The sequence below is a fragment of the Alosa alosa genome, chromosome 10, assembly GCF_017589495.1.
Source record: "Alosa alosa isolate M-15738 ecotype Scorff River chromosome 10, AALO_Geno_1.1, whole genome shotgun sequence".
Taxonomy (NCBI): domain Eukaryota; kingdom Metazoa; phylum Chordata; class Actinopteri; order Clupeiformes; family Clupeidae; genus Alosa; species Alosa alosa.
Genome location: NC_063198.1, coordinates 21,034,507 through 21,057,765, shown reverse-complemented (window position 1 = coordinate 21,057,765; position 23,259 = coordinate 21,034,507). Strand labels below are relative to the sequence as shown.

General features: G+C 39.8%; 3 protein-coding genes and 1 long non-coding RNA gene across 4 annotated transcripts; 1 reads left to right on the top strand and 3 right to left on the bottom strand.

Moving 5' to 3' along the window:
- Positions 1-484: 484 nt before the first annotated feature.
- LOC125301803 (homeobox protein Hox-C5-like) lies at positions 485-4,326 on the bottom strand. Its single transcript, XM_048254545.1, has 2 exons — positions 3,635-4,326; positions 485-2,331 (listed from the first exon to the last, which is right to left on the bottom strand). The coding sequence occupies exons 1-2, from the start codon at positions 4,140-4,142 to the stop codon at positions 2,117-2,119; spliced, it is 723 nt and encodes a 240-aa protein (XP_048110502.1). The 5' UTR covers positions 4,143-4,326; the 3' UTR covers positions 485-2,116.
- On the top strand, positions 3,974-13,122 carry LOC125301805. Its single transcript, XR_007194801.1, has 3 exons — positions 3,974-4,036; positions 11,658-11,719; positions 12,540-13,122. It is a non-coding gene; the product is annotated as an uncharacterized LOC125301805 (long non-coding RNA).
- Positions 6,229-8,591, bottom strand: LOC125301804 (homeobox protein Hox-C6-like). Its single transcript, XM_048254547.1, has 2 exons — positions 7,728-8,591; positions 6,229-7,254 (listed from the first exon to the last, which is right to left on the bottom strand). Exons 1-2 carry the CDS (start codon positions 8,125-8,127, stop codon positions 6,962-6,964), a joined length of 693 nt encoding a protein of 230 aa, XP_048110504.1. The 5' UTR covers positions 8,128-8,591; the 3' UTR covers positions 6,229-6,961.
- Positions 13,123-18,666: 5,544 nt separating the features above from the next.
- LOC125301802 (homeobox protein Hox-C8a-like) lies at positions 18,667-22,408 on the bottom strand. The gene is made up of 2 exons (XM_048254544.1): positions 21,654-22,408; positions 18,667-20,950 (listed from the first exon to the last, which is right to left on the bottom strand). Exons 1-2 carry the CDS (start codon positions 22,087-22,089, stop codon positions 20,622-20,624), a joined length of 765 nt encoding a protein of 254 aa, XP_048110501.1. The 5' UTR covers positions 22,090-22,408; the 3' UTR covers positions 18,667-20,621.
- Between the last annotated feature and the right edge of the window lie 851 nt (positions 22,409-23,259).

Sequence of the window (23,259 nt, the reverse complement as noted above, 5' to 3'; positions counted from 1 at the left end):
TCTAAAGGGGCACTCGTCCTTATGCTCTAAAACACTAGGAAGTATCTCTCTTTTTAAAATAGCTCTGAAAAATATGTTTGGAATGCTGGTATCAAAACGTTATGATTAATAGGGTTTGTCCTCAATCCAATGAGTTGGACACTTCAAAGGTGGGGTGGGAATCTGTTGTATTTAGAGCTTTATGTCGTTCGCATCTGTTTCGTTAGACAGGAAACAATTGTCGTTTGGGAGGTGCTAGGCAAAGCTGTAAAGTTTTATGACGCGATAGGGTCATAAAGTTTCACAGGCCTCCGTCTGTACTGTAAATAACAGGAGAGGAAACGGCGGCTGACAGAAAGTCGGCATCAAAGCACGGCCAGCGGAGAACTGTTAACAGGGAAAAGTCAGCAAACACTAACTGATTCGTTAAACAATCAAGGGGCTGCTGCACTGGACAAACTTAGACACACCCTGCAATAAGTGTGGGTTACGAAAAAGACAGATATTTCTGCTTTCATCGGTACTTTATTTCGTGTTCACAAGCAAGATAGTCCACAAAATGGTAAACCCAATCTAGCAGCCACCAGGAATTGACATGGACAGTCTTGAGTTAGCGTTTGCACCCCAGTACAGTCTGGAATGTATAAAACCAAAGACATCTTGTTTGAGAAACCTTGAGATTTTTGAGTGAAGTTGAGGTGGTCAGCAAGTTAAGTCGAGATTCAGGTATTGTACCAAAGAGGACCGGTATCAGACTCGACTGCATATGGTGACTTAACACAAATGTCTATGCCTCTGGCTGAGTAATCGTATCCATGTGGAGAGACAAACTTGGCTAAGGGCGGATATGACACTACCCATTTGGACAGGTGACAGGTGCCGGAAACGAAAACGAGTGCTACTGAGCTTAATTTCTTTACATTGAGCTTTGCTATACAGCAACTGTCATATGAACTCACAGCCTGACATAGATTTAACATATTAGGACATTTTTATTTTTCTCAACGAGAGTTGTCTTCTTTGCGCTCAAGAGAAAGGGCAGGTCGTTTGGTTTCGTAAGGTCCAAATGCGCAATCTAGATATGTGCTTATTATTTGGTCCCATTTAGGGAATTTGTGTAGGCCTATGTGCATTGGGCATTCAAAATATCTTTTGTTCTGACATTAGGTTAGAGCACCTGAGAAATCCAAGACGTCTTGGTCCTTCACTCAAAGATCACATGCATCATATTTGTCTGGGTGACAGACAACATGCATTGATTATTTTTTATTTTGTAATCGATTGAAATTTAACAATAACATTCATCCAAAATACATCTCAGCGTTTAAAATAACGTCACAACGTATATGAACATAAGTAAGGCGAGTGTAAAAATGTCAATATTGTAAGAATTCTTCTGGTTTTAACAAGAGCAAAATAAGGTGAAATAGCTGTCTGTAAATCAAGCTAGATGGTGCAACATTCTTCAGTCTACCATCACATAGAATCTATATACAACACGAAGATGTAAACAAATCAATACACTTGTATTTTATCCACTTCCGCCACCTCACCTGTTTCTGGTGAAAAGCTAACTCACTTGGTGAATTATAAGTGGCGAAATGCAAGTAGTAAACCATTCAGGCCTGTGGGCCAACATGATGAATGCCATGGTACAAATAACCTTAATGTAAAACTTAAACTAAACAAGACAATCATCTTAATATTATAGAAATCTATGAAATTCAAATGATTACAATGGTCATTTTAATAATACAACTGTAGCATTACCAGTTGACCAAGTATCATTATGAAAACAGAAGTTATGAATAATTCACTGCTTACACTGATGCAACTTAGAAATATTTTCACTTTGAAAATGGTATTGGGCGTTCTGATTGCGTCTAATAACACGATTAGGGTATTCTATGACCTATGTAGGCACAGGCCTTTCTACAAGAACAAATGCGCACAATATTAAATAAACATGACAATTGAATTACACTCATATCCATATCGTAAATTGAATAATACTTTCACATATCACACTATAACATCGCATTTACATGTAGGTCACAGTTTGGAAACACCGGTGGGGTTAAAAGTTTTTGAACGCCATCCTCTGAATAGACTCTTGGCTCCGAGTGAAATGGGGGCTCTAGAATGGATCTTTAAGTTTGAGCTTGGAATCCTTCTTCCACTTCATTCGCCGATTCTGGAACCAGATTTTGATCTGTCGCTCGTTCAGACATAGGGTATGGGCGATCTCGATGCGCCTTCGACGCGTCAGATAGCGGTTGAAATGGAACTCTTTTTCCAACTCCAGAGTTTGATAGCGGGTGTAACTCGTCCTTGAACGTTTCCCATCCGGTTCTGGAGTGGCATCAAAAAAATAAAAAAATAAATAATGTATAAATAAAAGAAATAAAAAAATCACTACAATAGACAGTCCTCTTGAAACATTTGGCAGGCAGAGCAATTGTATTCTACACAAACAGTCCCAAGTAGGCCTGCCTAAAACTAAAATTTGTTCGGTGGAATCATTTTAGGGACTGGTTACTCTCCTAGAACTATTTTGAAATAATGAGCCTTTGCATGCACTGCTTCATTTAGGAAATGATGGTGCCAATTACATAAACTTGAAAAAGAATCCCTTTCACTCAAACTGGATATGACTGTCGGAAGAAATCGATTTCGGGTCAATTGAGGGTTAGTACGCCCTCGTCATAGATACTTCCCTGGGCGGCCTCATGTCTTGGTTTAGAATTAGGTCACCGGGTTAATTTGAATTCGATAACAGGTTTGCAACAACCATGTTACCAAAGGGATCATAGTAAACTGAATCAGGCATACCTTGGCACATTTCATTTCAGATAGGCCATCAATAATCAATAATAATTTAAACGAAAAGCTCATACATTGACACGTATTGGTGAGAATATAGTACTGTATAACATAAATAGTTTGGATGAAATGAAGTAAAAGAGATGCAAGGGTAAACAAAAGCTTTCAAAGATCAATACATCCTTAACAGGTTAGTGGTGTGAACTTGTAATAGTAATTTGACTTAAACGTTGCCTTGGAGTTTTATAATTATTATGCTCTCAGGATTACTTTTATTTCTCTCTTTTTTCCATGCAATCGATGCCATGATAGTTATGATTAGGTACACATACAAACAACAAAATTAATTTACATAAACTGACTTAACAAAACACGTTCTAATAAGTTCATCATTTTAAGGCCATGTTCCTTAACTATGGTGGGTTATTTTGCGTAGAAATGTGATACAAACAAATTCAATTGGCTGAAATAATCAGAAGTTCCTAAAATTATATTTCTCCCCAAATTATAGCATTTTTCTCAATTAATTGTTTGGGGAACACACATTGTTTTGAGCAGAGTTTTGTTTCCTGTATCCAGTTTCATCGTCGTAAATTTGGACGTAGATCGCCTCTTCGGCGTAACGGGACAGTTTTACGAGCAATTCATGCCTTTGTCATAAAATTTACGACTGTGAGTTTTATTATTTCCGAATACGGCCTATAAAACTCTGGGAAAACTGTGAATGAACTCAAGAGGTGTAGGAAAAACGGAGAGCACATGGAGGAGTAAAAGTGACAAAGTAACACTTCTCGAGAACTATCAGACAAGAGGGAAGGCTCTTAAACTTTACCGTGGCTCATATGTAGTTTAGTCATCCAGGGATAGATTTGCGGCGGCTGCTCACTGCCTTGGGTTTGACTTGGGTGGCCGGCTTGTCCCACCGGCTGAACGGCTTGCAAAGTTCCAACTTTGGTCTCGTCGGCGCCTTTCGTTTTGCCTGTGGGCATTTCGCAGGGTTCCATTGCCCCCTCACTTTTGCGACCGTAAAGTCCAAGATTTAGGGAGCCGTGACCGGTTGGGTTAAGGCGGCCTCTGGGCGAGCCAGTGGATGACTCTGCTCGTGGTGTGTGGTTATCCGGACTGCCACGCGGACCGGAGCTCATCTCCCCCGCACGGAGCGAGTTAGAGGAGGATGGGCACGCGAAGGAACCTCGATGTTGATGGTCGAGCCCTCCGTAACAGTAGCCCGACGGTACGTGGAGCTCGGGCACGGAACCGTAACCATGGTTGTGCAAAGTGAAGGCGGACGCTTCATGACTTGTTTGCTTGAACAACGAGTTGGCTACGTAAGAGCTCATTTCAAGAGAAAACGTAGCAAACACCGACTAGAAGCATTTATACCGAGTAAATTATTACATTAAAGTTCTAACATAACACGATAATTCTATTCTACGAGCGCCGAGAACTGTTATAACGTTTTGTTATTGTTATTGCGTTTGATTTGTGGCTCTTTTTGAAGTTCATGAGGGTTTTTATCCTAAAAATGACCACGATTTATAGGTGGGGGGATTCTTTTATTTTTTTGTTCTCTATTGCCCAAATATGGGTTGTTTAAGACGTATCACGTGCTCCTATCGGCCAGTCATAAATTTGGCTAGATCACACCAGGAGGTTATTGATGGAAGTAGGAGAAACGTCTGATAAGTTGTTAGGAGGGACACGGGGAAGGGGGTGGAGGGCACCAGAGGGGGAGAGCCGGACAGAAGGCCGAGAGCGTCACCTGGTGCTGAAGACGGAAAAGAGCACAGCTTGTGCATAGGCCACCTCTGCTTACGACCTCAACAGTTCTCGGGATCTACCTGGCAACACAAATTAAAAAAAGAGAAACGTATAAAGGCATGCGCACATAGGCTACACAAGCTCAGAATATGGCTGCCATATCCAAGGTGGAGTAGAATCGTGGAGATAAAGGCATTTATGTAGCCTATAGCTGAATGTTTAGTTTCTTTAATACTTGAAATTGATTAATATTAAAATTTGACCCAGCTTTGAAAATGAATCTGTATAGACAAATTACGTTTTCAATATCTTCATGGTGAAATGAAAGTATAATGAATCAGGACAATTGGCCTGCGCCTGGTATTCAGAAGTTGTGAAACGTCAGACGTATTCAAATGACACAGTCCACCTTCACCTAACCAGTGCTTTGTATTTCACGACTGTCTTTGGTCTAAAACGGCATTTATATCGAAACCAAACACAAGTAACATGAGTTACACAAGTCCATTTACTCGTCCTACTTATTTTTGCTATATTCTGGATGTAGCATAAATGGTTGTATTGAAATTCATCAAAGTAGGCCTACGTGTTAGCCGTAGGCCTACAGGTACGTTTAGACATCGATCTAAATTAGATCATTTTTAATCATTACTACTATACTGCTTATGTCCTACAGACTAAACCACGGAGACACTTAAAATCATTATGGCTACTTTTAAAAAGACCATCGCGAACTTCCGTTTATTCAGCATTGGTTCATTGGCTTACAGGCATAGCCTAATTATCGTAAGAAAGACATCAACAACAACAACAAATAATAATAATAATAATTTGTTATGCAACACTGGTCCACAAGTGTATTCTGTCTAGGCTACGCGTTGCATTTCAAAAAAGGTTTTGTTCTTTGTTAAACATTTGCTTTTTCATTAATGTGGAAATAGTTTATGTTTTGTGGATCTATTGCATTGCAGTTGTGGTGTAGGCCTCTACACACACATGTACTGTTAATAGTAGGCCATATAGTGCGACTTTGTATATGAAATGGGGGATTTTGAATATTGCTTAAGTATCCCTATACACAACATAACATTTGTTTTCGGTCACCTTTTCTGGTCACAATATCAAACAGAAAGTTCAGCAACTGTGCGTAAAGCGCGTTTAACAGACTGCACAAAACACACACACACACACACACACACACACACACACACGTCACCGTCTAACTGTTACGATTTTATTTTATTACAGATGTAGTTTCATTATGAAAATCAGTTGGACATATTGCTTATAGCCAGGAAGACTGGCGAATTTTGCGGTAGTGTTTTAATTATTAGTTTATTTTGCAGTCTTCTCAGTTTGAGGGGCATTGTTTCGTTTTTGCCCTTTGAGCAGGCCATCAGTGCTCGGAGGCTAAATCTGGTTTTGGAAGGGAAGGTTGCGATTGTGCAGCAGCTTGGATAAACGTCTGTTGGAATCCAATGTCTATTTACGTATTTACCTATCCTTTTCTTATGATCTGAACCGTAATTGTTAAGCAGAAGTTGCCTTTCTGAAAAAAAAGTGATATCAATGGAAATCTAACCCTGCTGATCATCAGAATTTCAATGACATTTTATCGAGAACGGAGAATATAACATGAAAGTGAGAAAATTACATGAGTCAAAGTTTTCATAACAAGTTTTTATTACATATGGTGTGACATACTTTTCATACAACACTTACTGAATTAAGTCATCTAACACTACTTGAAACATTTCGATATGACCATATATGTGATGGTATCTTTCTAAACATAAATATAGTACCTAACATTACAGTAATAACTTCGCGTTGGGATGCGTTCCTTGATTCTCCTACAGGAGCAAGGCTTGAAATATGTCATATTTACAAACATATTCACAACTCAGGTAGTATGGATCGCTCAGTCAATATTCAGTTCAGCATACAATTTTGGTTTACAACAAAATAAGAAATATATGATATCAAAGCATAAAAAAGTTAAAGCGAATGTAGTTCTTTCCTTCACAATTGTCTCCATGATCCGCTCACCTGTGACTATTTCTCCACATGGCCAGATGTCCTGGTAGGTGTTCGTTATTTCAAGACAAAATACAGTAAAAACAAATTTGGCTTTACAGCAACGAACTCACAAAAGTATGCAAAGGAATGGCAAGTCTGGAATAAATCAGTTTTCTTTACGCACAGTCTGTTGTTCATCTTGAACTGAGGAGGAATGGTAGAGCATAGGCTGATGAGTACGCATCGAATTTTAAAGCACTCCATGTCTTCTTTCATGTCAATGAGTTGTGCCAAACGAAAGGTAGTCAATAGGTAGTTTACGTTATCCGTACATCACGATTGTTGACTGTACTGCACTAATGCTTGTCGAAGGCGACGCTTACTCCTTCTTCTCGTCTGTCGCCTCATCAGCGTCCTCCTTGCCCGTCTCCTGGCCGGCCCCCGATGCGTCTGTGACGGTGGTGGTCAGGTTGCTTTCCTTTTTCCATTTCATACGGCGATTTTGGAACCAGATTTTGATCTGGCGCTCAGTGAGGCAGAGCATGTTTGCAATTTCGATGCGCCTACGTCTCGTCAGGTAACGATTGAAATGGAATTCCTTTTCGAGTTCGAGAGTTTGGTATCGGGAGTAGATCTGACGTCCTCTTCGTCTGTCTGACCCGTATCCAACTCCTGCGAGAAAGTACACACATGGTGAGTCGTGGATGTAATGTTGGAGATAATCATTAACAACGCACATCAATTCACCGACACTCCCGCGTTACTGTACTGTTTACACACATAACTTAACTTTGAAATGATCAAGTTTTGTTAAAAGTATCTCAACATACAGACACGAAAATGGGCAGCACATAAACAAAAGAATGTTGGGGTCAGTGCGTACTTTCTTTCCTTACAATATTTAAGCTAGGAACAAATGTGCTCCAATAAAAGTTGGAGTATCTTTTGTTTTTGTCTAAATGGAGGAGGTTCGTAGCTGACCGTATAGTACGGCCAAAAGGGATATCCTCCAAAGATAAAAGGCCTTTATTGCTGGGCGACAGGGCGCTGCAGTAATGGTTTATGGGGTGATAAAAAGTAGCTTCCCCGGTCGTAAAACCAGACCGACCCTTCCTTAATTTATCTCTCGGAGTTGTAATACTCACCACTGTGAGAGTTCATGCGCTGCATCCACGGGTAAATCTGAATGCTGCCCTTCGGGTCCTGAGTCACACTTCTGCCTTGCTCCGTGGAATAGTCTTGTCCTAGCGAACTCTGTGCACCCTGGCCCAGACTACTCTGCCGGCAGCTGGGAAGGACGTCCTTGTCCTGGTAGAATACATTTGATCCATAATCGTATGGTCCCCGACCAGAGCCGAAAACTACGTTGTCTTGAGGAGAGTAGAAAGGCGATGAGTATATCCGGTTCTGCGCCACAGCCGCGCCGTACGACGAGAAGTGCCGAACCGGGTCATAGGTGGTTGAATTTAGGGCCACGTTGGGTAGAACCTCCTGGCCACCAGCTAAATGGCATGAGAGCGACGGGTTTGCGAAATAGGAATTCATACCTTTCCTCTAACCCTCTATCCCTTGCTCCCACTCTTTCTCTCTCCCTCCCTCCCTTACTCTCTCTGCTCTCTCTCTGGTCTCTCTCTTGCAGTCACTCACTCACTCACTCACTCACTTTCGTTGTGTCAGTCTATCTTTTAATGGAAGTGCTCGAGCTATATGATTTCTTTATAATTTATTTCCGGGCGCCAATAAAGACACTGTGCACACAACCGAATGTTGTTTCTGAAGCTTCGCTCCAAGATGGACAAGATGACAATGTCAGCTGACCACATTTCCTCCAATAAAAAGACAGGGGTAGAGGGAAAGCAGGAAAAAACGCCAAAGTAGATTTTTTATTCTTGCCCTGACACATGCTCTCATACACACATGCGCACAGACATACACACACTTACACACGCAGGCGCATGAAATGCATGCATGAACATACACACGTTGGAACGCGCGCACACACACACACACACACACACACACACACACACACACACACACACCTGAATTATCCTAATTCAGTTGTGTAATGTAGATTAAGTTAACCCTAGGCTAAGCTATAAGAAAACTACACGAAAAGTAGTTTTGATACAATCTCATTAAACATAAAGGACTTCTATTTACTCGTCATACTACACGCGTTCAAAAGGAATATAAAAGAAAAAAATAGTATAGTAGCATAATAATATTAGTAATGCTACTAATAATATGAATCCGTTATTAGTTTAATTTCTTAAGTTTAAGATTTCCTTTTCCCAGTGGTCTGCGAAACATGCTACTCCTCAAAACAAAAATATGCGTTCATTATGCGGAGATAAAAGCAGCTTTGCCCACACATAGAGCTTACAGTAATCGAATTATTCAGTCATAAAATAAACTTGCCAATACAGTGTCTGTAAAATCGATAAACATATTTGTTTCTGAGAGCGGGTGACATCATTGGCTACAATTTATATTTGTGATGCATGGTATAGACTCCAAGTTAATATAATTAAGCAAACTGTGAACAGTCGAACAAATATGCACAGAGGCAGTAGATACATTCTCTTCTGGTGAGATTGTATTGCTTAGCATCATTCTTTATTTAAAGAAAATATAAGTTAAATGATTGAGTACATGTCTTATGTCAATACAGTCATGAGTTTCCACTCTTTCTCGAATGAGGCTAACAGTTGTATTATTATCGCATGATGGGCCTACTTGCCTTTACGTTTTTAGATGTTTTTTTGTAGGAAGAGAAAAGTTATTTCTCTCTCTCTCACTCACACACACACACACACACATACACTCGCGCGCGCACACACACACACACACACACACACACACACACACACACACACACACACACACACACACACACACACACACGCGCGCGCGCACACACATACTCCCTTTCAGTCCATGTACGATTGGGGATATCAATATGTGGCGGAGGGAATGTATGAATTGTGCTTTCATGTTGCCTAGTGACCAACAACTTAAATGGGCAAAAATTGGGCTAGTGCAAAAGGATGCTGCCAATTTAGCTTTGAAACACACCCTTCCCCGTACTTATAGATGGTTACTTCACCAGAGCGACGCGGGACAGATTAATAGTCGATAAAGCGAGTGTGATGTTGGGTAAGCTCTTTCTGCAGCGCTTTCTCGTCTTTGTTCAGAGGGAATTCCTTAAGCAAAAGGAGGGGGGTTTATGGCCGTTTTTACTGCGAAAGAATGTCTTAACGCCTGTGCAGCCGCAGACGTCATAAAACCAGACAAATGACAGGTTTTAGCCGACCGCTCGTGACACCCCTGTGCATGCGCCACAGATCTACATGCCGGAATTCCGTCCGGTCGCTCAAAGATATGGGAGCAATCATTTGTTTACGCGTGTGCATTTGTTTACCACGCAAACGGCAGGGCATGAGTTGGGGCGAGCAATCGAGGTTTTGTGTATTTGTGTACATCTATGCACACCTACACCATGGTAGTCTGTTCTCCAAACTGTTCAAAACCACAAAATCAGATTGAAAGGATGTGAACCACACCATTAAAGCTTATTTCATATAGTAAACTTCACACCATAAAGTGACAAAGCATTCAAACAATACTTTTATTATTTATTCATGAATTATGGTTTAGCAAACCACATATGGCACTGTCTTCCAAACAAATAAAGTAGGCTATGATTTAACACTAATGGGGAAATTATGTCATTAGATAATTCATGTACTAGTGACAAGTATGAGAACGTCATGAATAATATCTGTGAACAACCAGTCAGAATTATTGGCTAGTATTGATAGTTATAATAACAGCAATTAAAACACTGGATGTTGAAGAATGAAAATATTTAATACGTGTCTGTTAGCCTTTGTGATAACCAAATGTCATATATGCCTTGTAAAAAAATAAAATAAAAATCAAGTCACCACAATTCATCCTTAAATTTTAGCCAAAGCAATTATTTCCCTCTGCCCCGCAGTTCATTCTGAAGGTCTGGGAAAGCTCGGGCCCTCAAGCCTTTATGTCGGATACAAACGTGGTGTTTCTCAAAGCGACTTTGATCTAAAAAAGCAAATGCTTTTAAAGAGCTATTACTTTAATGTAGGCCATATGAGTCTTGCTGTCAAGCTCGTATGCAGCAGGATGTTATCGCTGAGCACCCACAGCCTCGTGTCTTAAGGCAACACACTTCTTTATTGTCTTCCCAGATAATGGCCGCCAAATCTTGCACAAGGACCTTTTTTTTTTTACAAAACGGGGTGGTTTGTAGGGTTGCATGGTTGATAAGGAAATCAAGCGCTAAGGGGAATCATAAATAATTAGAGATTCATCAAAACTGGCTGGAAGCGACAACTCCGTATAGTTGTTGAAATCTCAGAAGAAGCAAAGCACCCGACAAGACATCTGCTGTCATGGTGGTGGCTGTGAAGTCAATGTGAATTGGTGTGGGGGAGAGCGCGAGAACTGTTTTATTGGTAGCTGAAAGTGGAAGTGCATGAGGAAGTGTTTTATTGCATCCTTTTGTGGACGACTGGTTGAGCTGGGGCAAAGACAATCTGCTGTGTAATGCCTCCCCACAAGTTGTAGTAGAACGATCGGAGTAGTCTCATCAGGAAAATAACAACATTCGCTGCAAACAAGGCCCTGTAGTAGTCTAATTGCGTTTCGCCATTTTTAGCCTATTTTGACATTAAATTCCCATGTACGCGTGATTATCATGGTAAATACGCGATTATTGTGTAAGTCAAAGTAGCCTACACAAATGGAGATTTACACACTTTAACACACTTCACACAAGTTAATTTGATCATGCAGGTAATGTACCTTTTTTATTATTAGTGTAAACATTTCGTCACTGCCTCTGTGATGGAATCATGTAAATGTGATGTAAAGCCTAGTGGCAACTGGATTTTTTTCTGTTGTACAAAGCAAACTAGACATTGATGACTACATTTCCGATCATGAATTGAACCAAGATAAATAGTATTTTGACCCTCGGTATTGTCCTGTTTATTTACGTTTTTTAAATATTGTTTTCCACTCCTGAGTAGGCTAAGCATCTGATCTAATGATGACAACTGCCAGCCAGCCAGCCAGCCAAACGGTTAATTTTGTAAGTTCCCTTTTCCTCAAGTACTGTTTACACTCTACAAGCTCATAATCCCGGACACATATCGTATAGGCCTGTCCAACCAAAAGCCCCTTGAAGCTCAAAGTCCTCTACGCATGTAGACCCTCAAAGCCGGGGCGCCGTCTGTCAAAGTCTGGGTTTCATTTTTAGAGTAAAGTTTTGATTCAGGACGTCATTATGAGGTGTTGCTGAGGTGCCGAGACGGGTGCCAAAACAGCTTAATTTCCCACCTCAAGTCATTATAATATAGCAGCCATATAACTTGGACCCACTTCTATTGACGTAGAAACACAAAACATTGTCCTACTAATAGTTTTTTTTTTTTTTTAATACATCCACGTTTTGATTTGATATAATTTACTAGGCTTAAAGACTTGACAAAGACAGTATGTTTTAAAGATATATTTAATTAAAAATTAAATGAAAAATAAATTAAAACCCTTCTGTAAATAGGTTTTCGCTGCACATAGTTAGTAGGCTAGGCCTACTTCACATATTTAATAGGGCCACTCATATTTTAGTAGCATACATTTGGGCGCGTAGAGGATCATTTGATTTTTTTATTTTAAGAAATAATGAATTTAATCATGTCATATATTTGATATAAAAAGAGTTTAAATTGGTATCTTTTGCGCTGTAGATAGGCTTATGGTGATTTAACCCCCTTCTACTACCAAGGCAAGAAGGCTTTTTTGGACTTTCTGTACAAAGACTAAGCGGTCATAAAGTTTAATAACCTCCCTTTACTCCCTTTTCACTCCCCCATCTTCTCTCTCTCGCCCTCTTTCTTTTTGCTCCTCAGGCGCAGGCCCGGACGGAAGGACTATCTGATCGTACGTGTCCTTGAATAAACCCTAAGCGAACATGCAGAATTCCAGGACGATAGCTCAATATCAGCCAGTCCCGCTGTTGAACACAGGTCTCCGTGAAAAAAAAAACTATTTAAACACTGCTTGTCCTACTGTTGGAAACAACTTAAGAATGTCTGCTGACGCAACCGCCAAAGCACGCACCGTGGAAATAAATCAGATTTCTATCCCGTGTCATATTGTAAAGATAAAGTAACATGGTATAGGCCTACCCATGCAAATATGACACGTTACATTATAATTCCATCCTCAAGACCGACCGATTGGGTGCATTTAATTTTGAACTGTCCTAGCATGATGTAACTGCTTAGTAGGCTCATTTTTGTACGTTTGGACAAGGAAATAGTATGTTTTTCTTACATTTGTAATGGAGAATGTCTGTTGTTGGTTTGGTTGCCTTCTCACCAAACAGAGAATATAGGCTACATATGTTACTGCTAATCTTGCTACATGGATATATGTTACTGCTAATCTTGGAATTGTAACTTTTTTGCATATGAATAGATAGAAAATAAAATTAAGCAAATTAATACAAGCCCAAAGCATTATCATCATTATCAATTAATATTCATATTATTATTATCATCATCATCGTCGTCGTCATTATTATTGCTGCTTTTGTGAGAAAGCATCCTGCATTAATGACAAATGAGTAAATAACACATCGGTCTGAGACATACATTATTAGCCTATTACAAAGTGAATTGTTAAATTAGGGTAAACTTTGATCTCGTATCTGGATAATAAAAGGTATTAAGACAAGGTTACCATTGGTTAGGCCTGTAAACGATGTCATTCAAGAAGGTAACCAACATACTGGAATATAATATCTAGGCCTAACTTATTCCACATACACTGCTTACACGTATGGCAGGCGCATTGTGTGTTTAGTCTATAATTAAATCGTGATACAGCTAGATAAATCAGAAGTCTCAAGAAGAATTGAGGTAGTCACGTGGTGCATGCCACGTGTCTGCCAGCTCGTAAAAGGTGGGTACACAGTCCCTTTCAGTGTCAAAAATCTCCCCATACCAGCTCAGCTTACAGATGGGTGATTTGTTTATCTTCTAGCCACTTATCCTTCTATTTTTCCTTCATTCACTACCACAGACACAACCCCTGATGATTGAACTATATATTCTGCAATGGTAGCCTAATCGATATGGGCCAACTACTGATGCAGTCAACATGTTTCCTGAAGTAAACACTAGGTGGCGGTGTTGATTTTGACAAGATGCTCCCGAAGCCTGAGATTCACTGCATACAGTCAACAAACTGATTGGGGCAGTTTATAAATGGATTGACATTAAAGCAGTCCATTTTTAATATTAATGCCAACATATTTACATAACAGGTCTACCGCAACAACCATAATCTAATCAACATTCACTTATGATTACTGTATCACCATGTACTCCCATCTTTACTGGTTTGGTTTTAGTTCCGTTAATGGATTAAACATATTACACAAACTAAGAAACTAGATAACAAGTAGGTTCATTCTGACAAACACATCTGCAAACATAACATTATCCCATAGTCATTAAAGAGTTTCTCACGTAAACTGCATGCCCAAGACGTCACCATTGCTGGAATATCATAACGAATTAAACCATAAAAAAGGAAATAGCTCCAAGTAACATGCTAATTTAAATAGCTTGAGCAGTGAACTACCGAACAAAGAGGGAACTCATGAAGTAGGCTACCTAATCACATGATGACCTGATATGGTATTGCAGCTTAAAGGGAAAGTAAAATTAAGTGTCATATTAATTTGCCCACGTGGTTAGCATTCATAGATTGGCTGGCACGAAATAGGTTATGCTAGTAGGAAACAAAAGCACTACATTTAACTTCTATACCAAATACACGTTAAATACATGTAACTACTATGAGGTAAACAATTTGCTACATTTGCTTCTCACATGCAACTCATCATCCAGCAGACATCAAGCGGTTGCTGTATCAAGCGTTCCGTTTCCTGTAATGTATTGATGGATGAATGGTACAGGCACAGGTAACACAGGCCCCAACTACACATCAATAACACCGACAAGAGGCCACAGATGTGGAAAAATAGCCGTTTACTGCTTGTAAATGACACATTAGAACAACAATTATGCGTCTTCACATCCATCGTCCCTTACATAGTTGTACAACAGAAGCCTTGCGCACACCCAGACTCACTGATCACAACTGCGTGTCCTTTTTATGAATAGGAAACCAACGCACTTTGACAACCGAGGGTTAAATCAGGATGGATAAGTTGTTACATCATAAGATTACTTCCCAATGAGTACTATTAGATAAAAATGTAAACCAATAAGGAACGCAGATTCACAAACTTACCCACGTTCTCCGCGCCCTTTGCTGTGACGCACGCTGACTGGTCCAGCGGTTAGCGGCGCAAGAGGGAGAGCCCGCGTCGTGCCTAATGCGGTATCAGTAAATATCCAAGAGCCTGTAGCAATTCCGTTCGGCTTTTCAGAGGTGAGACTGAACGTCTTCAGTATCTGATATTGTGCGTCCGAAACAAGGAACAAAGCAGGCCATCCTACCTATAGTCCTACCTCATTGTAGGAGTGACAGAGAGGAAGAGCGAGTGACGGCGAACAGGAGCGAAAGGAGGAGGAGGAAACGGAGGAAGGAGAATGGGAAGGGGTGGGTAAAGGTAGTCAAATGAAAGTACCAGCATTCTGCCCAAGCGACTTAGTAAATCCTAAATTAAAGACAAAAAAAATTGGAGCTCTTGGTCTGCCTTACGCGAATGGGTGAGCATATGATAGCAGGAAAGACAACAGTACAAAGTTCACGTTCACGGAGGGCGCATCATGTGACCTGCTGCAGCCAATCCAAATAGTACCTAAGTCGTAAACTTTTATTACTTAGCTGTAAATTTCCCACCAAACAACCAGGAATGCGTTGAGCCCCCTCCGCACCCTCAGTTCTATTCTTTATCGTTTTCCCTACAAATAAGTCCCTCAAACCGCATTAGGATAGTCTATTTCTTTCTTATTGGTACAGTTTTCATTCTGCATTGCCGATTATTTCATTCATTCCTATGTAATATCTCGGGGCTATTAGTCAGAACTAGGCTACTGATGTGCTCACCATAATAAAAATCATAATAGTTAATAGTGTAGTGTTGTAGTCTGTATATTTCCAAACACGGTTGGCATCACCACTTATTGCTACTGTTTGAACATCCTTGATTGTCGGCTATGTTATTCATTCTAGCATGAGATTGTATGGGCTGCTGGTCAAAAGGGCACTAGTAAATTTGCCTTATTAAAAAGAATAATTTTAGTAGTGCAGTTAGTAGTGGAGTATTGTTGTTTATAAACACAGTTAGCACCGGTACCATAGGCTACCCATCGTGTTAACTCCAACTGACTACTGTCACAACGATTTTGGGCCCAATTGTGCCCAAGAAAGTGAAGGTAATCCAGACACGTGAATTAGCTAGATGACTGTCAATGGATGCACTCTTGGAGTATGGAAATATCCTGAAGTGTTTGTATGAGTAAATGCTTTTAACGCTTTGCTTGGAAACGAGGAACCTGGGGATATCTCAGAGCGCCGCACTTGTACGCCACAGTAACGCCAACTGATTTATGAATAACTTGCTCTTGAAATGCCATTCTGTTTTCAATAAGACTTGAAATGTAATTTGAAATGTAATACAAGAAATGTAATTTTCTGAAATGTTGCCTAACAAATATAGCGAGAGAGTAAGAATGGTGTATTAGCTTTTACTCTTGTCTGTGTAGGCCAAAATTGTATGTCCATTGGCAGTACATTCATGGAATATGAATAAATACGAATAAAAACGTGTACAACAAACCTTGCATTCTTTTTTGTTTCACCTTGCATCCAAGCACCGCATGTTTTCTTTTCCATGAGTATAGCCTTTCCTTGTCAAGGCCTAGTTATGTTGGACTGTAGTGCTGTGCTGTAATGCGAAGTAATATTTTAAAGGGTAGATATAGAATATTCCCTGGCTGTATCTTACCCTGCAGTAAAACATGCATAGGGTTAGCCTTCTTTACAACCAGTCGTAGGGCTTTCTGTCTAGCTTCAATGCGCGCACCAATGCTGTTATTTCAGATCATATAAAGAAATGTTCAGTTTTCAGGCATTGACTTACTCAAAGTGAGTGTATTTGTATAATGTTGTTAGTTTTAACATTGTGTAATGTTGTTACTTTAATGTTCGATTTGTTGAAAACACAGGCTATTATTAATATGATATGTTGGAGGAATGGTCATAATTCGGCAATAAGGTAATTCGTTAATGCCAGAATTAGTTAGCAAGAATAAACTAGGAAGATTTAAATGCTGGGTAACAACAGAAAAGCTAACGGTTCAATGTTTCATTGAAAACATTCGCATGGATTTAAAGACACTGGCGAGTTTATGAGCCACCAATAAACTTAACAGGTGATTACAGCCACGCAGGAAGTAGCTACTACAAGGGCAATATAAAGTACAAAGGCCAGACGGTTAGACAATAGTCACAGACAATTGTCACACAAGGAAAACCGGAAAGCCAGAAACACTGTCTATAAACCCTGTAGGATGCAGAATACTTAAGTTTGAGCAGAATACTGCTTTCTCCTTCTGTGAAGACTGCACAACTGTCTAGAGCTGTCCACCACTCTTGTTGAGGCATACGGCTGGTAAGCGCAACCTTTAAATATTTAAATAGTAAGTGCTTAAATGTTTAATAAACGTAAAACTACAGTATCTTTATATGATGATTTCATTTACAGCATTACGAAATGTCTTGGATTGTTTACTGTAATTGATTGGTTCAGATTTGTTAGTGCAAATTTGGTTAGTAATTAGTTTGGGGTGGTCTTAGTGCAGGTTTCCCCAGTCTTATAATATCCATTGCATGTTGCTTCTATAGCCATTTTAAGGTTTAGTCTGTGAAAGAAAGTCATAATACAGTGACGGCAGAGAATATGAAATAACAACAGGGACATCGTTAAAAACTTTCCAGCCGTATTACCTTCAGTTTAAAAGGAAATAGCAACAAAGAGCCCTATCAAATATTGTATAATGTTGCCTATTCGGCGAACTATTCCTGCATATTCTTTCGTTACTGTCTTTATAATATTTCATCATCATGAAAATACTATACACGTCATGTTTTTATTTTTTTTTTATCATAGGAACGATTCGTCTAAGTCTTATAATCAACTTTTGAAAGAACATTACACTATTTTGCTTGTTTACTTTTCAAATTTCAGGTGATTTCAAAACACGCAGTTAAACTATGTTTATTAAGGTGAGACATTGCACACAATCACCTGTTCCGTTAAATGCACGCTCACGCGCACGCACGCACACACACATACATACACAGACTTATAAAGATCACATGAAATCTGTAAAGAGGCGTGGGGGCTTCGATAGATCAGGCCCCTAAACAGAAGATCTGGCATTTGTTGTCTAATGCACCTTGCATTTACACTGAATTTGGGACAACATGTTTCTTACTGCATCGTTTAAACCAGTTGTAATCATTGAGTTGTCATTAGGAATCCTTAAATTGTCTATAAAGCCACGTAGCCTAATATAAAGCCCATGGATTCTCCTGTCTTGATGCCTAAATACTTCATTTACTTCAGATATTTAAGTTGCTGGTGACTTAGGATTAGTCTTATTATACGGGGACATAAGAACAGTACTTATATCTTTGTCCTAAGTCTAAAGTTAGTTACCCTAGTCTAGGTTACATGAACTTGTTCTACTGTAGTCTAGCCTTTGGTATCAGTTTACTGAACTAAATACGTTTGAAACGGCGACTTTTTAAAGGAAATTATGAGGATACAGGCTCTCACATTTACAAACATACTGTATGATTGACCTAAAACAGCATATTGCCAAAATATTTAGGTTACCAATTGTTTTCAGGCCTAGACAGGTCGACAAATGTGTCAATTTCTAGAGCTATAGTTGTCAAGCAAATGCATAAATGTATGCAATGTTTGTATTATGTAGTTTGCACAATTTACTGTGTGTGTGTGTGTGCACGCAGAAAATGTAGAACAAGTGATTTTTGTCTTTTCCATTTATTGTACAACATGGCAACACATGTGCATACAGAAAAAGTTACTTTTTCCCTCTGAAATATAAGAACTCAAGCCTTTGTGGCACAATGTTTACGAAGACATACATGTTCAGTGCAATAAAAATTCTACTCTAGAACACCAGCACATACATATGATAATAACTGATGCATGATCAGAAACATTACAGTTCTTCAACTGGTAGAACAATTGTCACACAAAAGTGCGTCGGTTTAGGCAGTTTAAGTTGTTGGGGACTTTAATATTAACTTTTATTATTTTACTGCGTTGTATGTCAGAACTTTTACATATCGTCCCCTTAGAATTATAAGGTTCTATCTGACATTTTTGTCAAAATTGAGTTATTTACATATTCTTATTCTGTGACACCTTAAGAAGATGAGGTGAAGTGTTTCTTGTAGTTGTATGCATTTTTTGGACATTAAATCTGAAGAGGTTTGTTCCACTTAGCAGTATAACTTTATGGAATTCTAAGACTTTGAAGCTCAATATCTCAGAACTAGTCAGAACGCAGATAGAACCCTATAATTCTAAGGGGAGGATATCGACATTGCCTCTCAAGACTTCGTGTTATAGACATCTGTCAGAAACCCTCAGCTCAAGCCCAATTTCAAGTTAATATGAAGCTGTACACTGTAGCAATTTACTTAAAATCAGGACCAGTTAATGTTAAGTAATGCCTTTGTTCGAGATGGAGTTTCGAAATTAATTTCTTCAATAGAGGTATACAAACCCGCTTTTGCTATCGCCAGGCATCATACATTCCCGTGTATAGTGCTTTCTCCTTCTGTTTTTTTTTTTTTTTTTTTTTTTTTTTTTTTTTTTTTTAAGTATTTCCAGACAAAATCATGGCTTCTAAAGTTTACAACTAATAGATGTCAATACCGCCAAGTCTTATCGAGGCCTAGGTAGTTAGATGCCCTTGAATACTCAATCGAGTGTAGGTCTAGTCAGGTAGGCAGCCTTAATGTAGAAAAGCAGGCTTTCTAGGCCTACTTGTATTGCAGAGTGTGTGTCAATAGGCTACATTGATGTCATTAAGCCGAATGATTCAATTGTTTCCTTTAGCATTTGATTGAGTAGCCTAACCAAGGATCATATTCAGTTTCAGCAAAAATGTCACAAATCGTACAAAATATGCATTACAAATTGTCTGTGATATCAATATAATTGCGATTAGCTATAATCAATTTTGAATTGAAGGGCGAGAGGAAACTGCCATTGAAATAAAATAAAATAAAGTTGCAGTTTCCTCACACTAGGTAGCATCGTATCGACTCCAAATTTTAAAATGTGCGTCATAATTACATGGATTTTCTTAATTTTACTCCACCCAAATTACATAAATAATAGACTACTGAAAAAAAAAAAACACACATTGATAATATAAAAGCATATGTTCGCAATAAATGCTATAATTATTGAGCCCTATCCAAGCACCCCAATAAAGTTGTCCTTCTCTAAAGTTGTCTACGGTGTTTTTTACTGAAGACTATGTTCTCCTCATTTTCACCACACAGAAATGTTGGTCATATGGAAGAAAGAGCTGATGAAAAAGAACATTGTGAAGTAATTATATATTTCATTCTTGTGTTTTATGGGTTCTTTTGATATCAAGGCCTATGAGACGCGGTTGAGGAACACAAAAAGTGTGAGATCTGGAAATAAACACGGACCTTTTTCAGGGAGATCCAGCTTTATAAAGCATGGGTTCTTATTGGATGCCTCTCCTCATTTGGGGATTACTGTGTAGAGAGGAAGCAGTGTCACAATTGCCTCTCTAAAGGATTTCCTCACTTGTTGACTCAATAAAACGGTGGTCGTAAAACGGGATCTCTACTCTCTCTCTAGCCTCTCTCTCCCTCCCCTCCTCTATCTTTAAACTTTAAGTCGTATAACCATAAAAGAGGCAATAAAATCACTCTTTCGTCCCCTCTTCCTCTCTCGTCTCTTTTTTCTCTCCTTCCTCTGTTTCTCCTTCTTCGTTGGTTTCTTCCTCGCCTTCTCCCTCTCCCTCGGCTTCGGCCTCCCCTCGCTGGCCCGGGAATTTGTCTTTGTTGTTCTCTTTTTTCCATTTCATACGCCGGTTCTGAAACCAGATCTTCACCTGTCGCTCTGTTAGACTCAATGCATGGGAGACTTCGATACGTCGTTTGCGTGTGAGGTAAGGGTTGAACAGGAACTCCTTCTCCAGCTCCAGTGTTTGGTAACGACTGTACGTCTGTCGACCGCTGCGCCTTCCGGGAGCTAAGAGAATCAGTAGGTAGATGTTTAAGCATACAAACGCGGGCACACACACACACTCACATAAAAAAAAAAACATGTGATACTGTTTGCATTCGTGCATATAGCAGCTGGTTGTAACCTAGCGTTGAACCTGATTTAAGAAAGTTTTTTTTATGATACTTGCTTGTGTTATGACTAGGGTGATGACACACCACACATTCAGCTAGTATTTATTTGGTGAGACGACTTTCACAATATGCGCCTGTATACACCTTCACCATTAAATCTCAGCAGATTGAAGGATGAGTGAAAATCCAGGCCAAGTTCTGTTAACTGTACTCTGAATTATATCTTGTTAGTGATGCGTTCCTCTCTTTTATTGTTAGCTGGCACGTCTTCACTCGCGGTCAAATAAACGTCTTTCTACGGTTAAACTGTATTATTTACTTGACAGCATTTTTAAATAAATGATCGATCCTGACTATGTGAAAGACACCACCGTGGATAATTACCGAAGATCGACAATACGGTGAGTCAACAACCAACTGTGTAATGCCATCACACACGGAGAATGTCTCGGCTCAATGCAAACAAAACAAACACGTACACTCAGATATACAAGCACACACATAGAATCATACACGTACCACATATACACAACAAAACAGTTGATGTATTTTTAACAATGTAAACTGAGGTATTAAACGTAAAAGCAGGAGCTGACCGTGGGGTCTCATCCAAGGAAACATAAGACCAGGCGACGGGTTTTGATTTAGATGGCCTTGTCCGTCTCCGAGGTTAGTGGCATTCGACGATTTACAGTCTGGGTATTGCGCCACACTCGCCTCTTGCTGGGCGCCATAAAGTGATTGTCTCGGAAGAGCGTCGTAGCCGTAAAATTTCGTGGCATCTCCGTGGCACGCTAAAGCGCAGGGGTTCTGTTGGTATCCAGGAGTGGAGATCCCAGGCGTTCCATGGTGAAAGAAGTCCTGGACGTGATGGGGCGTGGGTTGGAAGCCCGGTGCCGTTGCTCCAGCCCCGTAAACCAGCCCATGGGTCCGGGTGACGGTTTGGGGGAACCTGCAGTCGTAGTAAGTTGGCTCCAATGTTTCAGCGCCTTTGTACTTGGAAAATAACGGGTTCACAAAGTAGGAGCTCATATTGCCTTCCCCCTTCCTGTTCAATGTTGTTGTTGGGTGAGTAGAGTAGTGGACAATTCGGTATTACCTTAGTTCTTTTCCAGAGCCCATGCATATAACCGCCGGAATCAAACAACCATAGAGACTGGCTGGAGAAAATACTGACACTATTAATGTCCAACTCCAGGTATCACCGTTTTCTTCCTTTCCTCACTGCCTCCCTCCTTCTCCACTCTGAGGGCTGCTCGTTTTTACCCTTTTCTGTATTTGCCGCGGCTAATAGGACTTATGTCGTGAATGGTTGATGTGTGCTAGGCAGGCTAGCTCCTCCGACACAGTCACAAGCGTTTTTGCGCGCCCCCCTTCCCATGACATAGACCCCCTCCCTTCTCCACACACCAACCTACCAGCCTCAATCCCCCTCCCCTTCTTTGCGTCCCTAGACGTCTACCTTGAGCAGCACTACTCGCCTTTAGACTGTTTGTACTATTGTACATGGAAAGGCAAATCGACGCTCTTCATGACGCATATTTCGATTTTGCCCTTGCGTTTTGTGCTTGATTTCACGTGTGTAGCCTACCAAGGCCCTGGATTGTGTAGTCAGTACAGGCCTAGTTATTATCTGGTTATTATAACAGTAACAGTAGCTCGTATAATGATAGTAGCCTATAATAACAAAACTGCAGTGAAACTGCTATATTCTGGCAAAACAATTGTCTGAATGCGTGTGTGCATTTTAGAAGATGGTCATGGTCTGCACTACCATACTGAAAAAAAATATCCAAAATGATGTTTATGAGTAGCCGAGGCAACACTTTGGTGAATATTGAATGTTATTTTGCTTTACACGACAAAATCTCCCAACAATGCTACATCCGATTGGGTCTGCAGATGTTAAAAATATGTGTTCGGTTAACATCATATTAAATGGGAATATAATCAACAGGAAAATCACCTGAATTATCTATTAGCCTACTGGCTTTGCATTTCATTAAGTTATGTTTCTGGATACATGTTTGTATTAACTGTGAATAAAATTGTGTCAATTAAATTGTAATTGTCGCATTCATTTATTTAAGGAAATAAAGCGATGATCCGCTCATCAAACTGTAGGCATCACTACTTTCATGAAGGTGTTCAAACCACGTAACACAAGTGACCTTGCATTGTCTATGTGGAGCATTTCAAATT